Source organism: Lemur catta, chromosome 6 (assembly GCF_020740605.2).
Source record: "Lemur catta isolate mLemCat1 chromosome 6, mLemCat1.pri, whole genome shotgun sequence".
Classification (NCBI taxonomy): domain Eukaryota; kingdom Metazoa; phylum Chordata; class Mammalia; order Primates; family Lemuridae; genus Lemur; species Lemur catta.
In genome coordinates this window covers 39,002,475-39,026,962 of record NC_059133.1, presented here as the reverse complement: position 1 = coordinate 39,026,962, position 24,488 = coordinate 39,002,475, and the positions used below count along the sequence as shown (strand labels likewise).

General features: G+C 37.5%; 1 protein-coding gene across 6 annotated transcripts in view; it reads right to left on the bottom strand.

Moving 5' to 3' along the window:
* KCNC2 (potassium voltage-gated channel subfamily C member 2) overlaps positions 1-16,483 on the bottom strand; it is a 169,535-nt gene extending 153,052 nt beyond the window's left edge. For 4 of the 6 annotated variants that reach the window (XM_045555230.1, XM_045555228.1, XM_045555229.1 and 1 more), the window contains exons 1-2: positions 15,848-16,483; positions 13,956-14,658 (exon numbers count right to left, since the gene is read on the bottom strand). In XM_045555230.1, coding sequence (XP_045411186.1) covers positions 13,956-14,639 — 684 coding nt within the window. In that variant the 5' untranslated portion in view covers positions 14,640-14,658; positions 15,848-16,483. Of the gene's footprint in view, positions 1-13,955; positions 14,659-15,847 lie in introns of those variants that run through there. The other 2 variants (XM_045555233.1, XM_045555231.1) reach the window with 2 other exon arrangements.
* Positions 16,484-24,488: the final 8,005 nt, after the last annotated feature.

The window sequence follows — 24,488 nt, the reverse complement described above, 5'->3', positions numbered from 1 at the left end:
ATATTTGAAGAGAACAAATAGTGTAAAATACAAGAACCAAGGTGAACAAACAGAAAAAATATTCCATATTAGAACTAGAGTTAATGCCAGAAATGAAATAGAATTTTTTAAATTGTCTAACTAGTGTCTTCAGAAAGATTCACAATGACATCATATTCATTAAACTAGAACACACTGATATGGAAAAGGAGTAACCAGAAAAATAAAAAAGATGTCTTGGATATTGCAAATGTGCTGCCAAAATAGAAAAAAATCAGTATACTGGGTGGAATAGTATCTCTCAAAATTTATGTCTACCCCAAACCTAAGAATGTGGCCTTATGTGAAAATAAAATGTTTGCAGATATAATTAGTTAAATTAAGATGACACATACTGGGTTAGGTTGGGCCCTAATCCAATTGACTATTGTCCTCATAAGAAGAGAAAACAGAAACCCACACATAGAGGGGTGGGTGGACAGGGGTGACATATGAAGGCAGAGATTGGAGTGATGGAGTTTACACCCAGGGAATGCCAAGGATTGCTGGCAACCTCCAGAAGCCAGCAGCAAACATGGAACAAATTCTCCTTCAGAACCTCCAAAAGAAACCAAACCTGCTGAAACCTCGATTCTGGGCTTCTAGCCTCCAAAACTGTAAAACGATAGGCTTCTGTTATTTTATATTAAATCACCCCTTTGTGATAATTTTTGGTGATTTATTATGGCAGCCTTAGGATATTAATACAATTAGTTACATGCTATAATATAGTGTCTACAAAGTGGTATGGAGGCTTGGAGAAACAGACTAACTGCTTTGGAGAGAGTTTTGAGAGTATCAAATAAGAACTACACAGGATTTTGAAAGACGAGTCAATCAGTTAAACCAAGGGAAAGGGCTCATTCCAGGCTGTGGGAACAGTATATGCAAATGTACAACAGAGTGAGCATGTTTCTTATACTCAGGAATGGCAAAAAATGTGGCTTGAACATAACCATATTTTTGGTAGTGGAGTTATAAGAATAATGCCTAGGAGCATAGGTAGTAATAAGATTCTGAAGGGCCATGCTATGGAATGTGATCTCAGTATATAGTCAAAGGAAATGGATATAGGCTTTTAAAACAAGAAAATGATGTGGTATGATTGTGCTTTAGCAGGAATTACTGCACCTTGTGTCTGAAGTCACCATCTTCTTTCCAGTTTATCTCTTTGGTACCCGTTTTCGTTTTTGTTTTTCTTCCTCACTACCTTTGCTCCTTCCTGGACTTTTCTAAAGCAAATTTTATTTAAAGCAATTTTCCAAGAAGTGTTTTAAACTACAAAATCACATTATCATTTTCTTTTAATCCCTGGTTCAATTCAAGTTCTAGCTTTGGAATCCACATAGATTGCTTCCTACTTCATAAGAATTATGCAATAATTAATATTATTGTCTTGGGCTTTAAGCCAAAACAGTAGCAACACAAAGCCTGTATTTCTTGTTGAGGGAACTGCTTATCCCTCACAAACTTGTTATGGTGGTGAATTATAGTAACCAAAAATTTTAAGGGGCATTCTTAGCATCTACTTTCACAACCATAAAGCCTGTGAAATAGCCTTCTATAATTGGATAATTGATATAGAAAAGAAAAAAAATTACAAAACATAATACCAAATAGTATAGTGTTAAATCTCATGAAAGAATATTCATAAGCCAGATTCTTCTCGAATTATAACCATTGAATCTTGAATTAGGAAAGAAGTCATAAAGGTTCTCTTGTCCCATTATGCAAACAGAAACTAGGGGGACATTCTTGACTTTTCTCTCTACTGCATTCACTGCATCTAATCAAAACTCCTCTTCAACTGTGCCCATTTTACTTCACCCTCCTGCCATTGTCTTATTTTAGGTTGAATACTCAATCTCCTACCTGTATTACTTATTCAATAAAATGCAAAACTGTGGCCTCCTAAAAAACTTACATTCACCCTCTACAGTTCAATCCTCTCCTCAGCTACAAAGGTTTCAGAATGCTATTCTCAATTACAAATCTGTATGCCACAGCTCTGCTTAAAATCCTTCAAAATCTCCCCATCACCAGCAGGGAAAGACCAGACCCTCTCTGCAGAACTTACCAAATGTTTCCAGCCAACCTCAGTGTCTATCTTCTGGCACATCTCCCCAAGCCTTGCTCAGTGCTCCAGCTGTATTCAGTTAATCATAGTACCTTGAATAGGCCATGCCTTCCTTCCCTTTTGAAAATATTTAGGTTCTCCTACTGTCTGAAAAATCTGGCTATCTCCTTGTCATCCTCTGGTACCAACAGAGATATATTTTCCCCACCTTAGCAAGACTATGTTAACCTCCAAAGTACCCTATACTCACTCCTACTGAAGATACTATGACATTGTACTATCATCAGCCTTTCATTGTTCTCTTCCAGTAGACTACAAGTGTGTTATGGGCAGGGAATATACCTTTACCTTGCCATTTGCAAAATGCCTGATATATAAGACATACATATTAGATCTTCCAATTAATCACTATTTAATCATAAATGAAAAAATTACTTCTACCATCCCCAGTCATTTAGTATCCAAGTGAAAAATCTCAAGGAGAGACAACTTACTTTTTCATGAACATTCTAAATGCCAGAAAGTCTTCTTAAGGTGAATGATTACAACCACAATACCTCTAAAAATAACTAATTCTTGCCTCACAGAATAGTAATGATGATGATGATGATGATACAAATGACATTTATAAAACCAGACCTGGATTCTTAACATGACTAACAATCCACTGAGTCAGACTCTATCATTTTCTCCAGGTACAAATGAGAAAAAGGAGGCAAAGGAAGTAACTTGCTGAAGATAACACAAATCAGTGATGGAGTCAGAATCCAAATTCAACAGCTGAGTCCATCCCTTAATACTAATGTACTTCCATCAACTCTTTGACTTCAACTCTTTGACTCTAGGAAGATATGCAACTAAAAAACAACCACATTACTTTTTATTTTAAACTTGTTTCCAAATTCATGCATCCACTGAACTCTATTGAGAGACAACATCTGTTAACATCCTGCAGAACTACAGGTATATAAAACACACTTTGAAAAATACTAGTCTAAGCATGATTATTCTTTTCATTCATTGCTAAATTGTATTCATTTTTTCAGCAGTTGCATCACAGTACTGGCACATAGTAGGCAAGTAGCCAACTACAACCCAAAACACATTCACCTGGTCTGAATCCTACCCAAATCCTACTGAAGTAGGATATCTGGAATGAGAACTGATAAGTACAATTTTAGTCACCATGATATGTGGTTCATAGGCACATCTAAATTTGGGAACTGCAAATTTCAAATAAACTGAAAAAATAGTGTCCAGTCCAGTCCTGGACTGAGTTCTATATCTCAGCAGGAAATCTTACTTATAAGCCCAATGGTCCCTTCCCTTCCCTCCCAGTGTCCACCGTCCCTCTTCTCTCAAGCCTTTTTTTTTCTGCCTTTGCCATGTTCCCTGCCTTCTGGTCTTTCTGTTACCCAATGTTACATGGCATGATATTTTCTGTTAAGCCTCCATGTTTGCTCACTACTCTGTTGACCTTCCTCTTGACTGCTGGAAAATGCCTCTTCTGGGAGTTAACTAAAATGTCATCTCCTCTGTATAGGAGAGTTGGTCCCACCCTGGTCTATGTGTCTACGCTGTACCGGTATCTCTATGATAGCACTTAATGCATTCTGTTGTAACTATGGATTTAGAATTCTTCTTTTCCTACAGAATACAAGTGTCTTGAAGTCCAATGCCAAATTTTAATTGTTTTCCATTCTTAGCATATAACCTAGTCCTGGCCAATAGTTGAAGTTCAATAATTGTCAACTGAGAGATTCAAAAGCATTAGAATCTTTGATGTTTTGTTCACTCCCAGTTTGTTTAAAGGAGAAATGTACAAATTCTTGACAACAATATGCTATTTTATCAAGTAATAAATGCAAGCTAAGGTAGAAGACACAAAAAAGACTATTGATAAAGGAACCCAGCATTGAAATACAATGTCAAGTATGCTGACAACTTCACTTACTTTTAAAAAACAAAAGTAACCAAGAAACCACCTTAGGTAGATAAATCAGAAATAAATTAAATCAATGATACATAAATTGAAAAAGAAACAGCTTTAAAGCAATCACTAATTTAAAAAAAACTAGGAACTGATAGCATGTATATGTTACAATTAAAAATTGAACAGCAAACTCAAAGAAGAAATTGAGGCAATTAATTAAAGAAACCCTAGTTTTACATCAAGGTTAATCATTTTTGAATGTCATTAAAGCCTAATAGTACATTAAAATATATTTGATTTCATTAGTTTGCTTGAACTCGATATTTCTAGCATTACACTCTAAGTATCAAAGAACAGTCAACACCATTATGAGCTTAAGAATTAAGCTCACAAATGATAAAAATATTATAGTTGCTCAACTTTGGTGCATCAACTAATCATTTTATATGACTGTAATAAGTTCATTACATCTGAATAATAAAGTTCTAATAGCTTAACAAAATTGAACAGATTCTGTTTGCACAGACAAGGCCAGTTGGGATTCTATTCTGTCCATTTCCTATACATCTACTTGAAAGATAAATTGCATTAAGGGTATTCTAGGCCAGGTGCAGTGGCTCATGCCTGTAATTCTAGCTCTCTGGGAGGCCAAGGCAGAAAGATTGCTTGAGCTCAGGAGTTTGAAACCAACCTGAGTAAGAGCAAGACCCCATCTCTACTGAAAATAGAAAAATTAGCCAGGCGGGGTGGCATATGCCTGTAGTCACAGCTACTCAGGAGGCTGAGCCCAGAGAATTGCTGGAGGCCAGGAGTTTGAGGTTACAGTAAATTATGATGACGCCACTGTACTCTATCTATCCAGAGCGACAGAGCAAGACTCTGTCTCAAAAAGTAAAGGGTATTATAATATCCCTCTCATTGCTCACCACAAGAAACATAAAAGAGACAATCAGGACAACTTAAATAATAAGCTAAGCTGTAATAACTGTATTATTATGCTTTCCTAAATACCAATTTTACTAACTTTATCCAAAATTCATATATCAATATCAGTAAGAAAGTTTATTCCTGCAATGATTACTGTGCCATAATTTCCAATACAATTATTATACAATATCACTTTTAGCAAATAGGATTTTATCCTAAATCAATAAATTTAAAAGTCCAAAATTAGCAACCCCATATTTGAATTTCTGTTTTATAATTTTCAAACACAGACACAAATTTTACAAAAGTTCTGAATAATGTCTAACTTTCATTGAACCCAATCTGACAAAGCACTCAAAATGTAAATTTATATTGTTCCAAATAGTTTTTGTTTAAACATAATTCATAAACATGTAGTCTTAAATTTAGAGTCAACTAATATTACTTGAATATATTGACATTATTTAAAATCACTATTTTATAAAAGATGTATTTACATCTTATCATTTACTGAAAAACTTTAAAATTCTGGATAAATGTTGGTGTAAAAAAGGAGAATGTCTGTGGTCAAAAGTTGGCAGTTTTTCATCTCTAGGTCTCTCTTCATGGAGAAAACTCAAAAGAAAACACGTCCCACTGCTGAGACTAAATCACAGAAAAATTTGTTAAGAAAGACTATCATGGCCTTTGTTCCAGTTTTCAAAGACATCAACAATATAGTCAGATACATGAAGAATGGCAAAGCTCTTGAGATTTGGTAGCACACCAAGGAAGGTCTTCAAACAAAAAGTGATAGGGACACTACTGAGGTGTCTGCATAGGATTTTCTGGACACATGGAGCACCGTGGAAATGTCAGATTACAAAGCTGTCCTTATCATTATTAACTTTCAGGAGAGAAGACCAGTTAAATGATTTTAGCAATCAAAGAGTATTTTTTTCCTGAAATTACCAATAATACTTTGCCCCAAGTTCTTCTCTTTTGATTCCTGTAAAATGCATTCTCTAGGACACTCCCAAAATTGTAACATTGCTTTACGTTCCCATCACATCACCTTCCGTTAACTGTTCATTAAAGAAGGGAAAATTTTTTTCTGCATTGTATTTACTGACCTCACAACAACATCCAACCTCCTTTGCAGATCTCCAGCAGTTCCAAACATATTTCACTAGTCTAATTCACCAGTTGTCTCTGGGTAAACCCACCATGATCTGGTTAATTACATTTGAGAAGACAATGTTCTGTAGAACACATTATTTATCACCAATAGGTTGAATCAAGGTTAAATTTAAAAAAAAAAAAAACAATACATCAAAAAAAAGTAATAAAATACATAGCAAAAGGCATTACCCAAAAGAGTCAAAGGCAAAATAGGTACCATTTCTTAGTTATCTAAATATCTCCTGGCTCAGCTTAGGATCTAAGGCTTCTATAGATCCTCTCATAGAGATTATGAGCAGAAGGAAAAGACAGTGGATAAGTGAATAGGAAGGTTAGTTTTCAGGCTTTAAATGTAGTAGGACAATAAGATGTAGAACCGGTGGAGAAGGCAGCACTGGAAAACTGTAACTGGAGGGGAGTCTGGAGATAAAGTGAATACCTAAAATAGTGATAATTTTTTTTTTTTTTTTTTGAGACAGAGTCTCACTCTATTGCCATGGCGTCAGCCTAGCTCACAGCAACCTCAAACTCCTGGGCTCAAGCAATCCTCCTGCCTCAGCCTCCCGAGTAGCTGGGACTACAGGCATGTGCCACCATGCTGGGCTAATTTTTTCTATATATATTTTTAGCTGTCCATATAATTTCTTTCTATTTTTTTAGTAGAGACGGGGTCTCGCTCTTGCTCAGGCTGGTGTCGAACTCCTGAGCTCAAACGATCCGCCCGCCTCGGCCTCCCAGAGTGCTAGGATTACAGGCGTGAGCCACCATGCCCGGCCCAATAATTTCTTGATAGTGTTCAAAAATAAGATGTGGAAACATGGAGGGAGATGAAGCCTATCCTAACTACTTCTAACATGCTTGCTGCTTCCCAACAGCTAAAATTTGTGCATTTAATGTTAAATACAGTTTAAACTGAGCACTCAAGATCGAATAGGATGAACACTGTATCAGAAGTCAGAAGATCTAAATTCTAGTGCTGCTGTTATCACTAACTAGTTGTGGCTGAAATATGTCAGTTGCCTTTTCTGTGAATTGAGGTACTTGTGTCAGAAGATTGCCAGTTTCACTATAGTTCTAGTCCTCATAAACATTAAAAGTCTATCATATATTTCTATTGCCAAGTTCATTAAAATAATATATATTTTGGATGTATATAGAATACATACATACACTTCCCAATCAAACTTTAAGCTATATCCCTACAAGTCTGTTCCATCTCTTACCAACCTACAAATTTAATAAACATATTCCTTGAGTATGTATCTATAACAGTGAATATGTCTTTTTTATATAGATACATATTCCATAAATACAAAAACTATTTTCTTAAAAGAGAAATATGTGGCACTACACAATACACATACACATTTATTTTGAAATAGGCTTCATTAATGAGCACATTATAATATAAACTTATGAAATGTGCTAGACAGCATACTATTCTCTATGGTTATTCTGATGGAATAGGTTTTGAAAGAGATTAGAACTGAATATTTTGACACTGTTTTGTAAACACTTAAATGTGTTAGGCATATCTGTAAATCTTCAAGTGAGTAAGACTTTCCCTTCTGTATAAAATATGGAAAGAGGAAAAGGATGGTGTCTTTGACAAGACACTTTTCAAATGGAAATAAAACTGAGATTATCTAATCAGTTACCCTTGTGGGTGGGTGGATATACAGCTGCACTGAATCTTAGACCTAAGAAATGACAGAGCAGATCATCTTTATGGCTTTCATGACAGAGCCACAGCAAAATGATTTCCTGAGATCAATATGTGGTTGAGAGAAAGCTGTTTTCAATGGAAACAGGAAGCTAGGAGCTAACCTGTTTCTATGGTAACCAGAGCAGTAGCTACCCAACAGCTGTAGGAAAAAAGGGCAGAAAGTTACAAATGCAAAAAAAAAAAAAAAAAAATCGATTCGGGTTTACCTTGTTACCCTGATGGTCCTTAGAGTGCAATCAAACTGGGCACAGACATGTTGTTCCTTCCCCCCACCCTCAGGATATTTAGCAATAATTATTCTACAAACCTCACAATCATAGAGCTGGAAAGAAGTTTTGATACTATCTAGTTCAATATGTCACCCCAATTTTTTTGTTTGTTTGTTTTCAGAATAAGGCAAGGGAAAGCAAGACTCAAGAAGATGAAGTAAATCCTCCAAGGTCGTGTAGCTAGTGTTGAAATCAAGAGTAGTGTATAGGTCTCATAGATGCTAATTCAGGTGATTTTCCAATTATGTTTCCATATAATATCTAGTCCTGCTTTCTTCTCCTCCCAGCACTCACATTCTATTCACTTCCTGTTCAAAATATTGATTATGCAATATTAAAAGTAGTACCATCCTTCAACCTGTAAGGAAAGCAAAAAGTGCTATCCTGTTATTCTGTCATAAAAGAATATCTTGACTGCTCTTCTAAAAGAAAAGCCCTCCATACTTCAAACAGAATCGAATTAAGTTTATGTAATATTTTGATGGCTATTGTCTGGACTATTTTGCCACTATATATTTCCTTCTAAAGATCTATGTTTATCTTTAGTGCCCTTTACTATTTCATTTAGACATATTTTTAAAGGTTGCCATAATAAAAAGGAAATATGACTCAGAAGTTCAAAAAATGTAAGACTTAAAAATTATTTTTCCTTTATTTGTAGTAGTAAAAATGGATGGCGGTGATATACATTCTCAAATGGGAAAGGCTGATGTGCATCTTTATAGAAACTTACACATTTCCTTTTCAGTTGTTTTGAAAATGAGCTTTCTTGACAGAGATGAAAAATATTCTTGTCTTTCATTTAATTTTGTCAAGTCTACAAATAAGCTCTTAGCAAAATTTTACAGAAAAAAAGTCATACCTTATCTGTCCAACTACATTCACCTTTGGCACACCTAGTGCCCAGCAATAGATCAAATCACCTAGTGTATGATCAAATATCCTACAACTGGCAATTAAAGTTACTTGGTTCTTTTAGTGATATATTGAATTAGATACTCTCTGATCCTATCCAATACTCAAAATATAAGCATAAAATTAAATTTTTTTATGAGCCATACAATTAGTGGCCTGGAAAAGGTCAAAAGACACTTAGATGCTTATCCGGCAAAGGCAAACACACTGGACCATTACAACAGACTCTTCAGGAATGTGAAGCTTGGATTTGCATTGTCATATGGTTGGCCATGATTTGTAATTGATATGCAAAAAAATGAAGAAATCTGGCCACACCCCCAGATAGTTGAATTGTTTAGTATAAGCACAGCCTTCATCATATTGCAAGGAGAGAGCCTATATGTCATTTTAAAAATAGAAAAATCAAGATTAAAAGAATCTAACATTTTTATAATAAAATAAAAACTAATAATAACATGATCATTTCTAAAAGGAATATTTTACTGCATGTGTGAGGCAATATTCCTACAAGATAATGTTTTGAGGAAAACTTATCTTTAATATCTCTGAAATTTTGTTTGCTATTATCTTGTATTTTTTAAATTTAATAAATACTATCTTTAGAAAATGTTTTATTATAAATACAGAGGAAAGCTTATAGATAGCAAAAGACTATATCTTTTCCATACATTCCCAGTGCTTTGCATAGTTTCCAGTCTAAAATGACTGCATAATCAATATTCATTGAATAAATAAGCTTTCTAAAAATTTTTAGAATTGACCATAATATTTTATGAACAAGCTATATGTAGCCATTAATTCTTTTAATTGGAGTGATGCTTACAGAGTAAGAATATATTTTCTTACTTTAATCTTAGTATATGACTTAAATTGTCCCTACCTTATTATAATTTTTAAAAATCAAATGTTATATTTAATGCTACCAAATAGTTATTTAGATCATCTCTTTCCTGTTTTGTTTTGTGGTTTGGGGAAGAGAAAAAAGTAAACCATAAAAAGTAAATTAAATATTTGCAAATTTGAGTTTATTGCTAGACATTGAAATTTAAATTTTAATAGCTATTGAAGAGTATATTTTAGCAATGCTGTGGAAATAAAACAATCTAAAATGCTAATAAAGTGAATATTTGCAAGATTAAAAAATAATAGATTCACTATCACAATCCATGTATGATTCCAGATGATTGTAATGCAGACAAGAATGGAATATGAGATAAAATTCAGGAAAATATATCTGAAAAATCACATACACCAAAACACACACAGCCAACATCTTACCTGGGGTTCCATTGCAGTTATTCTTTTGGTTTTCTTTTCTAAAATGTTCTTTGAAAGTAAAAACAAACAAACAAACAAAAGGTCTAGCAGGTAATCAGAGATATGTATAAATAAGCAAGAAAGAGCCACATTCTAAAATAGAGCTGAATTCTCACTTCCCTCCCCCACAAAAATATAAGTGAAAAGCAAAGGGAGAAAGGGAAACTTCTCTCAGCTCTTTAATATGGAAACAATTTTTTAAATTGTCTTTAGTATTTTCTCCTTATACTACTTTTTTAAAACTTCTAAAAAAATTTAGTTCTATCAAGGAATTTCTACTTGGTACCTATCCGCCTACTTATGGTAGAGTCTTCAGAGGAAAGCACATCCGAGTTTCATTTTTTCCTAACACTTAAGTATTAAATTGAAAATATACAATGCATAACATTTTCACAAATACATCTATGCATCCTTGCTTTTTACTATTTGTAAATATCACTCACTGGCATCAACAGAATAATCTCTTATTTTTTTCATGATCTCATTCTCCACAACAGGTTTCCATGACAACTTATATTTGAATTTTTATAAATTTCTATTTTTTGAATACCATTCTTAAGGATAAGGATTCAAGAGTATAAAATATAAACTTATTTACCAAATTAGAACTAGAATGATTTAGACCTCTCAAATATATATTTACTTCATAAATTAAAAGTCTGAAGAGACATGCCAACCAAAATAAAAAGCAAAAATGAAGTGTTGCAAAATTCAATTATCCTTTTCCTATAACTATGATTTTAGTCTGCCATTTATATAATAAAAGTTAGAAATAAAAATATCTATTATACAATTGAGCCAATCTCTTCAATATTGGGAAAGGATAAAGAAAATAATGAAACAGGTATAGCAAGTGGAAAAATATTCAGACACTTAAAATTTTTCATCTCAAGCCATTCAATAAAAGATGAACTAATATTAAAAAAAAAGTAAGAGTGTTTATAAAGTGTAAATACTTAACTTCTATTAAGAATGAGACCCATGGCAGTAAGATGAAAACTGAAGCAAACCGTTTGATAATTGATTTATCTTTCCTAGAATCATGTCCATGCAAAATATAATTTCATCCTGTGACCTTCCAATGTAATTGTATTTATCAAACTAGTTAGATAACATTAAGCCAGGCCATTATCTGAACTAAAAGTGTTCATGTAAAAATACTAAATCACTTTTAAATAGAATGGTGACTTCTGATTACGCTTTTTTAGGAACCTCCCTCCTAGTAATTTGAAAAGGGATTTTCCTGAAGACAAGGTCCACAAAAGAGAGTAAAACATTAAACACTGACGGGTCAATAAAAATGGAAAGTTCAAACAGGATTACGAAGTTAATTCAAATCCTATGTTTTTAGTCTGTTGTTGGGTGGTGGGAAGATAAAAATTCTAGGAGGCCAAAGTCCTGAAATATATATATATTTAAAAAGTCATAGATGACCTTTCAAAGTTAGAATTCTAGTGAATGTCTTTGCTGCATTAAATCTCAAGAGCAATATGATCTGCAGAGATCTAGACAGTCAGTTATAATCAGTAGTTTTGGTGTAAAGGGCCTGAAGAGGGTGTCACGAGACCTCTAGAATAATTCTGGCTTTGCTATTAACTTGGAGTATGACCTTGGCCACCACTTAGCATCAGCAGTCTTCATTTTCCTCACCTACAATATACAGGGTCTTGACAACATGACCTCCAAGAAATTTTTCAGGTCTATGGTTCTTAGCTGATTCTGTTTCTACTTGCTCTTTGACTTTGTATTAATCTTTAATTTATCTGTATTCTTTCCTGGCCTAAAATAGATGCAAATCAAATCCTCAATATTGTTACAGTGAAACTTTAGTAAAACTAAAAAGAAAAACACAATTTTTAACTCAATGGTTTACTCTTTTGACCAATAATCAATAGAACCAAATTTCATAGCAATGATAAAAGTTGAACACCTTTTTAAAGTTTTTGCTTTGCAATCTTGCCTACAATAAAATGTATTATGGTATCATAAGGAAAGAAAATAAAACATTGTGTCTTTTTGTAGCACATGAACTGGAAAAAAAAAATCACATGATGAGCCTGAAAACAAATTCAGATTATCTTTTTAGCCACCAAGTGGAAAGAGCTCCATGGCACTCAGCTGAAATTCAAAAAACACAGATGTACTGGTCATGATCCTGTGACTTAATTTAAATAAATATGTACTTTTTTTTCTGAATACCAATTCTTGTTGAATTTATAGAATGATCTTAAAAGAGAGATTTCAAAGTTGCAGTTATTATTAATTCTATGTTTCAATATGTGAATGTAGACATTCCAGAATTTATGTATGCATTTAAATGCTGACCCAAAAAAGTTGCAATGCTTAAAATTGTCTCCTTCATATTCTATTTCCCACTGAAAACAAAACACATCCGCAGACTTCCAAAGTGGTATCAAAAGCACATCTTCTGACAGATTAGTAGATAGCTGCATAATATCTCAGATGCAGACACTTCTGACATGCAGAGGAAGAAAATAATGAGGATAGAGCCAAAGTTAGGTTGGGAGAATTCCCATTCTGCCCAGGGGGTGTCTTTTCTGGGTGTCAGAAGCAACCCAGACAAATGCAGTTGCAGAGATTTAACTAAATACAGTACTCTGTTCTCATATATAATTAAAAACTATTCACATACTGTATAATTTTGGGTTATTTATATTTCTTTTATTTCATTTAAACTGGAGAAACCTTTATTGGTTACTTTTATAATCCCCTCATGGGATTTTAAAGAATTCACTGGGAATGTCAAAGATTCAAAATAAGCTGACACTTAAACTAGTAACCAGAAAGAAAAATTGAGCCTGGGGTCACAATACAAGAAGTAAAATAAAGTTTGCTGCAATCTAAATTACTCAGATTTCGAAAACTAGGATCACCAAATTGGCTAATCCACATTCAGCCTGTAAGGAACAGAGATAGAGCCCAAGGGGAAAGGCACCAGGCTCAAACAGTCAGGGCGTGGGTGGGCACTCTGGTCAGCTCCCTGGAACAAGCAATCCGGTATTCTTCTCCCTGGGCCTGCACAGCATTCTGGAGATTCCCTTCACAAAATGAACCTCCTGGCACACCCTCCCCCTGTCCCAGCCATATTCATATATTCCATTTACCCTTCCCCTGTCCTCAGATTAGATACCTAATTGGAGCCACTGCTCTGGGTGAGCCAGATGTGAAGGAACCTTACTGAAAATGTCAAATAGGGATGACCAGGAGGCCTGAAGAGACATCTGAGCTAAAGGAAAAGTTAGAACAAGGAGTGAGGAAAAAACTGAAGACGCATGATGGTACAGGTTCCAGATAAAGGTCCCAGAAGACTTGGACAGGGGAGTCAGCATTTGCCCTTTAGGTTCCATCTGCTAAAGTAAATCTGAGTTGGGATGAGACCAGGGGCACGTAGGTGGGGCTGGGAGGAATGGTGGCCAGGATGCCCGGGTTTGCCCTGCACAGGATGAGCCTCCAGCTCCACCGCTAGGAAGCCCCTGCTCTCTCAACGCCCTACCCCGTCTCAGAGACCCTTGGCGGAAAAGAACTCAAAGTTGGGGAGGGAGTTGGGAGAAGTTGGAGCAGCAGGAAAGAGGTCGGTTCTGGCCTTACCCTGGCGGCTCTGGACGAGTAGGGGTCTTCGAAGAGGGCCCACATGCGGGGCTGCAGCCTCCTCCAGCGGCCAGACTTGCCGTCGGGGCCCCCCAGCCCCGCCGCGTCCTCAATGCCCAACCTCTTGGCTGCCAGGTCCTCGTCGTCGCCAGGGTCACCGCCGATGAGATCGGGGGTCTCGAAGATGTCCAGGGCCTCCTCGGCGTCGCGGTGTTGCCGGTAGGTCATCCAGCAGCAGGGCTCCACGTCGGTCTCGTCGATGCCCCAGAAGGCCAGCTCCTCCTCGAAGAGCGGCCCGCACACGTCGGCGGGGCAGTGCAGCTTGCCGGTGCGATAGTAGTTGAGCACATAGGCAAAGACGCCCGGGTGCCGGTCGAAGAAGAACTCGCGGCCGCCCCCGGGGCGTTCGCCGCCGCCGCCGTGCGAACCGCAGTTGCCCGCGCCGCCCTCGAAGCAGCCGCCGGGGCCGGGGGACAGCGGGGGCGCACGCGGCGGCGGGGAGAGCGGAGGGGGCGACTGCTGCAGCTTGTCGCCCACCGCGGTCAAGCAGTCGCCCTGGGGCTCCGAGGCGGCGAGGAGAGCCAGGCGCGTTCCAGGCAGGGTCTTGAGGGTGCTGCGGTAGGTTTCGTGCCGGGTACCCCCGACATTGAGGATCACCCTCTCGTTGTTCTCGATCTTGCCCATCTCTGTGGCTCAGACATGACTGGGGGGAGGTGAACACAGCGCCAAGTTAAAGATCTCGGCTGTCAGAGACACGCCGTGACCCCCGCCACCACCCCACCGCAAGAGTCCCAAGATGCAGGGTTGGCAGATAGGCAGGGCCAAAGGACCCTCCCCGGGGGAAGTCGGCGTCCAGCCCTGTCCCCGCCTTTAGCATCACACCTTTCCCAGGTTTCCAGAGAACTAAAGAGATAACAGTCCAAGTGTTCCTTGCCCTGCCATGACACCGTTTTCCCCGCCTCTCACCTTCCCTTTTGGGGTCTGATCTCTCCTCTTTCATCTTTTCACCCTCCACCCTTCCTCCCCTCTGTCCCCTCTCGAGTCTAACCTGCTCTCGGCTCCTAACCCCTTCTCTCCCTCCCCCAAATCCCTGTCTCTCCCTCCTAAGCCCTTTCTCCCCCTCCCTTGCCACTTGCTTTCCCCCCTCCCCTGATTGGTCTCTCTGTTCCACTCTCCTAGCCCCTGTTTCCCCCCCTCCCCTAGCCTGAATGCAGTTCCCTTAGACAGGGAGTTCTCTTCACTAAGGCAACTTGGCAATATGGGGTGAGAGCCCCGGACCCCGCAGACAGCCCGGATTGCACTCACACCCTGGATCAACCCGAACGCCTCGCTACTCCCGAGCACTCAGGGAATGCCCTTTGCTCAACCTGTTCTTGGTTCACCTCTACTCTCCCTCGCAGACCATGTAAAAAGACTGAACGTAGAAGTCAGAGAAAAAAAAAATTCCCTGCTGTTGCCTTTCACCAAGGAAACCTCTGACTCCTTTCCTCGCCAATTTCCTTTTCACATTATTGTTGTTGTTGTTGTTGATGTTATTATTACTTGGAAAAGGAAATGAGAAACTAGGATCCATCTTTGAGAATAGAAGTGATCAAAGCATCCCACCCATCCCCCTTCCCAAGAAAAACAAATGTCTTGCGGGGTGGAGAGGGGGGTTGCTTTCTAGGAGGGGCGAGGCCCAGGGAAAAGCTGCCTAGAGGCACACCCCCTGGGTCCCTGAGCTGGAAGTCTGGCTGACAGTGTCCTGGTTTCCAGCCTCCCAGCCACCTCTCCCCAGGGCTTCATCTCTACATTCCTATTGCGGAAAGGCGGGGAGATGCCTGCCTGTAGGGTCAGCGTGCCCTTCCCAGGAAATCACCCCTGTCACCCCCAAGCCCCCCAATTCCAGATACCTTAAGAAGACCGAGAGAAAAGTGGTTCTGCTTTGGTTTCCAAGTGGACGAGGTTCTCCGGGCAGCCGGACTGAGTCTTGGCGCCCAGCTGAGCCGCCCTTCTCCGACGAGAAACTACTTGTTGGCGTTTTCCGGGTTCAGGTGGTTGGGCCGCTTCTCTGGGCGCTGGGGTCGGGGAGACAGCCCCCGCCGGCCGCCCGCCGCGCCGCCCGCCTTCATTCTGCCAGCGGCGGCTTTGCCCGTCGCCAACCTCCGCGCCCAGAGTCACCATCGCGCGGGGTTGGGCAAACCATGGAGCTCGGGGCGGGTCCAGCCGGCGCTGCCAGACCCCCGCGGGAGCGAGCGGCTCGGCGAGCCGCGGCTGGAGCGGAGACTGATCAGAGGTCAGGAGAGCTCACCCCCTTCAAGGTGAATTCGCCCGGCTCCGAGGCGATCTGCAGATTTTATGTCTCCCCCAAAGCAGCCACTGCCGGAGCTGTCCCTTCAGCACCACTCGCCGCCAACCTCCCGCCGCCATCCAAAGCACACAGAGCTAAGGCAGGGTGGGTGGGTCGGTCTGGGGAAGCTATGTTGTACCAACCAGGTTCACATATTTTTGTTCCGCGAAGCGCTGTCTCCACCCTCTCCGGAGGTTCTGCCTGCCTTATTTACACCCTACTCTCCACACCCTTTCTCCCCTGCTCCGTGCCCCACCCCTCCTTATAAGTGAAAGAAACAATCTAAGAGCAATTGCATTTTTTTCTTAATGACAGCTGACCAGAGAGAGCTTACAGGTGACACCGAATATTGTTTCTTGTGTCTTTCATTGCCTCTGGTTTGCTTTTTTTAGTAAAATGTAGGTCTCCAGCCACCACATCGTGGTTATATAAAGCAAAACAAGTTTTAAAAGTTTATCCTAGAAATATAATGCTTTAGAAAGTAAAACTTTATATTTCTTTATCAGAAGCTAAAGAGAAGGACTACAGATACCCAAGTATCAAAGTAATTCTCTAATAAGCCAATTTCTCCCTTTCTCAATTTTTTTTTTGTGGGGATGGGTGGGAGGCCTTGTATTAGTTTGCTAGGACTGCCATAATGAAGTATCACAAACTGGAAGGCTTAAACTGCAGAATCTATAGTTTCATAGTTCTGCAGGCTAGAAGTCTAATATTAAGGTGCTGATAGGGTTAGGATTCTTCTGAGGCATGTGAGGAAAAAATCTGTCCCAAGCCTGTCTCCTTGGCTTGTAGATGACCATCTTCTCCCTGTGTCTCTTTAAATCATTTTCTCTCTATGCATGGCTGCGTCTGTGTCCACATTTCCCCTTTCTATAAGGACACCAGATATATTAGATTAGGGCCCACTTTAAATCAAATTAAAATGATCACCTAAAAGATGATCATTTTAACTTGATCATCTCTATAAAGACGCTGTCTCCAAATAAGGTCATTCTGAGGTACTGAAGGTTAAGATTCCAACATATCTGGCTTACATTTTGGGGAGAGGGCCCAATTCAACCTATAACAGGCCTCATCAGCCTGTGAGTGTGTCTATATGTATATTCCAAGAAAGAAAGGAAGGAGGAAAGAAGGCAGGAAGGAAGGGAGGAATAAATTATTTTGCAGGCATAGTTTGGCAAAACTGAAGTTGACCAAGTAGGAAAAACACAGGGTGTATGTGGAAGAAGATATCTTTGAAAACCAGGTATTAACATTGATACTATGGTTTGGAAAGAGCAAGACTTATGAGTTATTAATAAGAAAGTTTTAGCAATATAGAGTACTGCAAGATGGGTAGTGAAATATAAACAATTCATTAAATAAAACACCTATCTGTTAAGACATATTAATTAAAGAAAATGAAGAACTAAACGGTCTTTGGAAGGTCATTCATGTCTAGGAAAAAATGCAAGAAAATATGTATACATATATAAGGAAATTACTGACAATATGACAGTAAATGTGTAATGACAATGTAAATATTAACAACTATATGGACCCAGCATTTGAATTACTAACACAGACAAAAAAATGTAAGCCTTACAAAAAAGAGTGACATCCTGCCATTTGAAACAACATGAATGGAACTGGAGAACATTATGTTAAATGAAATAAGCCAAGCACAGAAAGACAAATTTCACATGTTCTCACTCATATGTGGAAGCTAAATATTAAAAACAATTGATCTCATGGAGACAGAGAGTAGAATGACAGTTACCAGAGGCTGAGAAGTGGAGCAGGGAGTGGGGGATAAAGTGGAGGTGGTTAATGGGTACAAAAATATAGTTAGATAGAATGAACAATATTTGCTAGCACAAAAAAGTGACCATAATCAACAATAAGTTCGGGTATACTTTAAAAAAACTAAGAGTGGAATTGAACTGTTCCCAACACAAAGAAATGTTAAATACCTGAGGTGATGGATACCCCAATTACCTTGGTTTAATTAATTAACATTGTATGCCTACATCAAAACATCACATATACCCTATAAAGATATACAACTATTATGTAACCATAATAATTAAAAATTTTATAAAAATTTAAGAATTTTTAAAAAGTATAAGGCTTGAATACTAAGGAAATTATTTTAGTTTTGTACAATTATCAATCACTAAAATATTTCTAAAAATAAAAATGATAGTAAATTTCAATTGCCAGAAAAATTACAAAGAAAAGGTGTATTTGGCCAGGTGTGGTGGCTCATGCCTGTAATCCCAGCATTTTGGGAGGCAAAGAAGGGAGGATCGCTTAAAGCCAGGATTCAAGACCAGCCTGATCAACAAAGCAAGACCCCATCTCTAGAAAAAAGAAAATAAATAAAAGATTAGGTGAGCGTGGTAGTGCATGCCTGAAGTACAAGCTACTTGGGAGGCTGAGGTGGAAGATTGCTTGAGTCCAGGAGTTTGAGGCTGCAGAAAGCTATGGTCACACCACTGTACTTCTGTCAGGGTAACAGAGCAAGACCCTGTCTCAAAGAAAGAAAGAAAGAAAGAAGAGAGAGAGAGAGAGAGAGAGAGAGAAAGAAAGAGAAAGAAAAAGAAAAATTATATTCAAATTCTAACATGCATGTTATTGTTTAGATGGTTCCTTATATTGCTTAATGTTATAAATTCAATAGGAAAAAGGAGCATGTGATTTGCTTAAAAAAATTCATTATAGAAATAGTAGTAGCAATATTTATAATAATAGATAACACTGAGATCATATTATGTACAAAATACTTTACATAAATTATCCTTTTTATTTAAATTGAGAAAATATTTACATTGTTACAAGAGTGTAGAAAGTAGAAAGATAACACAAATCAATGAAGAAAGCCTTTAGTTTCATAATATTAAGTCATATTATGAGGGATATATAGAGAAACCAAAAGGAAGGGAGAAAATGATGCAAAGGACTCATGGGGAGAAAAATGAAAAACCCAGGATCTAGTGAATTAATTTGTATCTAAGTACATATAAGCTATCTAGAAATAATCACATTAACAGAGTGATTATCTTTTAGAAGAACTCAGACTTTATTTTTCATAAAGGATTAGATGCGAACATATCAGATAAGTTTGAAAATAAGAATATGAGAAGACAAAATGGTGAGATATGCTTGCCAATGGACAATTAATACACAAAGCAATGAATGAAATATGGTCTCTTTTATTATTTTCTGGTCAATAGAAAAGGGGAAGATCTTAAGACAAATATTCAGGTTTCATTATGTAAGACAGGAGAGAACAGAAACCCCTCCAGCCAACTAACTCCACTGATCCCACTGTAAAAGTCAGATAAAAGTGAAAAGAAAGCAAAGCTTTGAAAGATGGTGATGGAAAACCGAGACGGAAAAAACAGCTGTGGTTTCCTTTGTGGCCTGTGTGGAGCGAGGATTTAGAATACTGTATGGACATTACCCCTTGCAGGGAAGCAGCTTAAATGCTGTTTCTTTTATATTCTTGAGTCAGCATCATAGAAAGCTATAGAAACTGAGCACTACATCACCATTAGAAATGTGGATTGATCTCATTAACCACACTGTGACTGTTATTAATAGAATGACATACTCACCAAAGTTTAGTATCTGAACAAGTTCATTCTTTTAAAGTATAATATAAGGACTTTTTAAAATATTTTTCACAATCAAAAAGTAATATATTCATAAACAATTCCTCTGCTGTAGATTAAAAGATGGCTGCAATTTCTCAGCCCACCCTGTAGGTTTGCTTCTTAATAATGTGACTTTGCAACTTCTCCCATCAAGTCTGTTTCTCCAGCCGTTGAATCTGTGCTGGCTTTGTAACTTGCTTTGGCCAAGAGAATGTAGTGGAAGTGACAGTGTACCAGTTCCAAACCTGGGCTTCAAAAGGTCTGGCATGCTTCTGCGTGTTTTCTGTCTCTCTCCCTCTCCCTCTTTCTTGGAACTCTACCCCCATACTGTGGGAATAAGTCTTATAATAGCTAGTTGGCATCCTGATGAGAGACATATGTATCATCTACACACACACACATACACACACACATCCCTTCAGTACAATAAGAAACTGTATTAGAAACGAACTCAGAGAACATTATTATTGTGGAGGACAACACCCAAAAGAAATAAAGTGCCTCTCAGACACCTGAACTTCTCATCCCTGCCCCCAGATGGTATTTAGCTAATCCCCCAAAACAGAACTGCCTTCCTCTTATTCATCTGTCCAGAACTGTCCAGCTGAACATATCCCTAATGCACTGACCCCCAGAATCAGGAGCTAAATAAAATACTATATTTAACCTATTAAGTTTTGGAATGATTTGTTATATAGGAATATATTACTGATTCGTTCTCTAAGTTTCCTTCATCTGAAAAGTAAAAAATGTGAATCTACATGGCTGCCCTCCTAACAATAACTAACACTGATATCACATATTGTGAATTCTAAAAGAAAACCAGTATCTGATATATATTTTATTCATTTCATAAATTTTTGAGAGGCATTATTTTACAGTGGTTAATTTCATAGGCCTTTGAGGCAAGTAAAACTGAATTCATCTTCCGAATGTCATTTACTGCGTATCTGTCCTGGAGAAAGTTCACAGCTCCTTGAGCCACAATTTTCTATTCTAGAATGAATTTGATAACCCTATAGTAGCAATGGGGATTAAATGACATAAGGCCTATAAAGCACTTGGGAAATTTTCCAGCACATTTTAGTCTTCTACTAATTGGTGTTTTTTATTATCAAATGAGGAAAAGTCTCACCCCCAAATCACATATTTAATAATTGGCAGAAGCAAAACCATAGTCCACATCCTCTGATGGCAACCCTAATTTCTATTTGTTATACCATATAGCCTTGAACAGAGGTCAAAACTAGCTCAAATGTTGGATATTTCATAGAAATGTAATGAAACTGAAGTTCTAGAATCCTTATAATAAATCTTCATTCCTCTCAAATTATTTTTACTTAAAAATATATGTATTAATCACATTTTAAAGACCCATTTTATTGTGTTAGTTCATTCTGTGCTGCTATCAAAGAATACCTGAGACTAGGTAATTTCTAAAGAACAGAAATTTATTCTCTCACAGTTTTGGGGGCTGGGAATCACAAGATCAACGTGCTGGCATCTGGTGTGGGTTTTCTTACTTCATCCTCACACGGTGGAAGGCAGAAGCACAAAAGAGGGACAAATTCTGTATTCTCACATGGCAGAAGGGCAAAAAGAGAAAGAGAACCCACTCTTGAAAGCTTTTTTAATAAGAGCATTATTCCATTTATAAAGGTGGAGCACTCACAACCTAAATACGTCACAGCCCTTACCTTCCAACACCACCACAGTGGGGTCAAGTTTCCAATACAAGAATTTGAGAGAACTCATTCATACCATAGCATTTACGAAATACACTTTCCTGGCCAAACTACTTATAATTGATCCTTGAACAATGCAGGGCTTAGGGACACCAACCCCCCCCTCCCCCCCCCCGCAATGGAAAATTTGGGTATAACTTTTAACTCCCCTAAACCTTTACTAATAGCCTATTATTGACTGGAAGCCTTACCTATATTACAACCAGTTGATTAACACATATTTTGGATATTATATATATTATATACTGAATTCTTACAATAAAGTAAGCTAGAGAAAGGAAAATGTTATTAAGAAAATCATAAGGAAGAGAAAATATATTTACTATTCATTAAATGGAAGTGGATCATCATAAACATCTTCATCCTCATCATATTCAACTGAATAGGTTGAGAAGGAGGAGAAAGAGGAGGTGTTGGTCTTGCTGTCTCTGGGGTGTCAAAGGTGGAAGAAAATTCATGTATAAGTGGACCTTCATAATTCAAACCTGTGTTATTCAACTGTACTTGTGATAATTATGATAAAATAAACCTACATAAGAGGAATTCATGGACTACTAATTTTACAACTTGACCATTTGATTTGTAAGAAATACATGTTTACATTGGTTGTTAAGAGCCAGGGGCTCTGCATAAATATCTAGCATAACAACATAGATATTTAGCCAATTTGCTTACTGTATATTTGGATAATTAATGTGGAATAGTGCTGTAAAAAAGCATTTTAGATTGAAGGAAGAGAAAAAATTTCCATAAATATAAGATGATGTGAACTGATAGCCATTAAAAGCAAGAGTTGAAAATAGCCTTCTTGTGATGAAAAATTCTCTGTCATAGTCTCCTGTGCTAGTCATTCATTTAAATAGATGAAGATAGATTAAAAAAGGGATAGATAGATAGATAAACTTTAGCAAATGGAGCAGCCCGTGATTAATACCACACTATTTGAAGTCATTGTAACTTACAAAGGTGCAATGAGGAGTTTTTCATGGGGTGACTGCCCTACCACTACGGGTTATAGTATTGGCAGATATCAATAAAGTGCATTCGGCTTTATTAGTCTTGTTCCTCAATAAAGCGTAGATGCTAACTAAGACACTTGATTAAAATTTTATAATCTGTATTTTTAGTACTTTCCTTCCTTCTGCTACTAATAATTTCTACTACAAATTATTTCATTATTTATAGAATAAAGGTATGACTTACTCTACTACATTATACACTCTCATAGATCTTTTATCTTTACATTTTCTTTATAACCTCTCAGCCATAAGTGAGTTCTATATTTTGAAGTGCATCACACTCCTCTGAAAAGGTTTTTAAATGCAAAAGGCTTCACTCTGAGATTCTGTTTTAGTAAAATTTGGTGCAAAAAAATTGTAAATATGTGTTTTTAAAAAGTATGCTACATTTTATGAAACATTGTCTATAGGAAGCTGTATTGAAAAAAATATTTATAAAAGTATGACAAGACATTAGCTGAACATACCATCTGCAGAATATATTAGGGAGGAGTGGGGCAGGAAGAGAACTGTCTATTATGGACAAACTATAATGTCAGACATTACACTTTATATATATATATATATATATATAATTTTATTATTCATTACTGTAGGTCTACCAAGAAAGTATTGGAATATTCATTATTTTTATATTTGACAAAAGGATTGTCAGAGTAATGAAAAGTATTATTGTAATTGCAGCAGTCAAAATGTAATTATTGCAGTGCAAAATAAAATGCCAAGAGCTTTAGATTTTACTCACTTAGTCTTCAACCTATCATTTTTACCAGCATTTAACTGATAAGGAGGCTAAGACTGAAATTGTAAAATAACATGCCCAAGTTCACACAGCTAATTAGAGACAGCTGGTAGCATTCCAACTCACAGGTATTTAATTCTAATTCCTGTCTTGATCATAGAGTAAATGGTAGAGCCATGATTTGAACATATGTAGAACCATGATTTCTATGGCAAATATAAAATAATAGATATAACAAAAAATAAATGCCAAACTTGATGTATCTCAATTCTCTAGTGAATTGAAAACGAGTTATCAAAATAGAGTTCTATCAGAGCTCTCAGAGCTCTATCTCCTCCCTCTGCTTAATAACCAGCATATGATAAAAGCAGAATCAAAATAGGCAAGTAAAGTGGATTATCAAAAAAAAGAACCATTGTTTGAATTTGTTTAGTACAAAAGGAGAATAATGGAAACTGTAAGCTACAGATATTATTCTGCAACAGGTTGAGAGTAATCAGGTTGATTTCCTTGGGAAATAAAAGTAAGAGCTCCAGGAATGAGGAAGCTGAAAGAGACTTGCAATACGACTAAAGCATGTCTAAGCACACCAGTTTAGTTTCATTATTTAGAAAGACATCTAGACAGGTGGAAAAGCAGGCTTTTCTATAAAGCTACTATATGCAGCTTTCAAACGGAATCAAGGGAAGTAAAAATAATATCAGGGCGAAGAAGTAGTTCTAAAGAGGAACCATATTGAGGTGCACATTATTGAAATTCTTCTTCTTTAGCCAGACCACAGAAATTTGCTTTTCAATTTTATTTTTATTTATTTTTTAAAGAGGCCAGGCACGGTGGCTCATGCCTGTAATCCTAGCACTCTGGGAGGCCGAGGCGGGCAGATTGTTTGAGCTCAGGAGTTCAAGACCAGCCTGAGCAAGAGTGAGACCCCGTCTCTACTAAAAATAGAAAGAAATTATATGGACAGCTAAAAATATATATAGAAAAATTAGCTGGGCATGGTGGCACATGCCTGTAGTCCCAGCTACTTGGGAGGCTGAGGCAGAAGGATTGCTTAAGC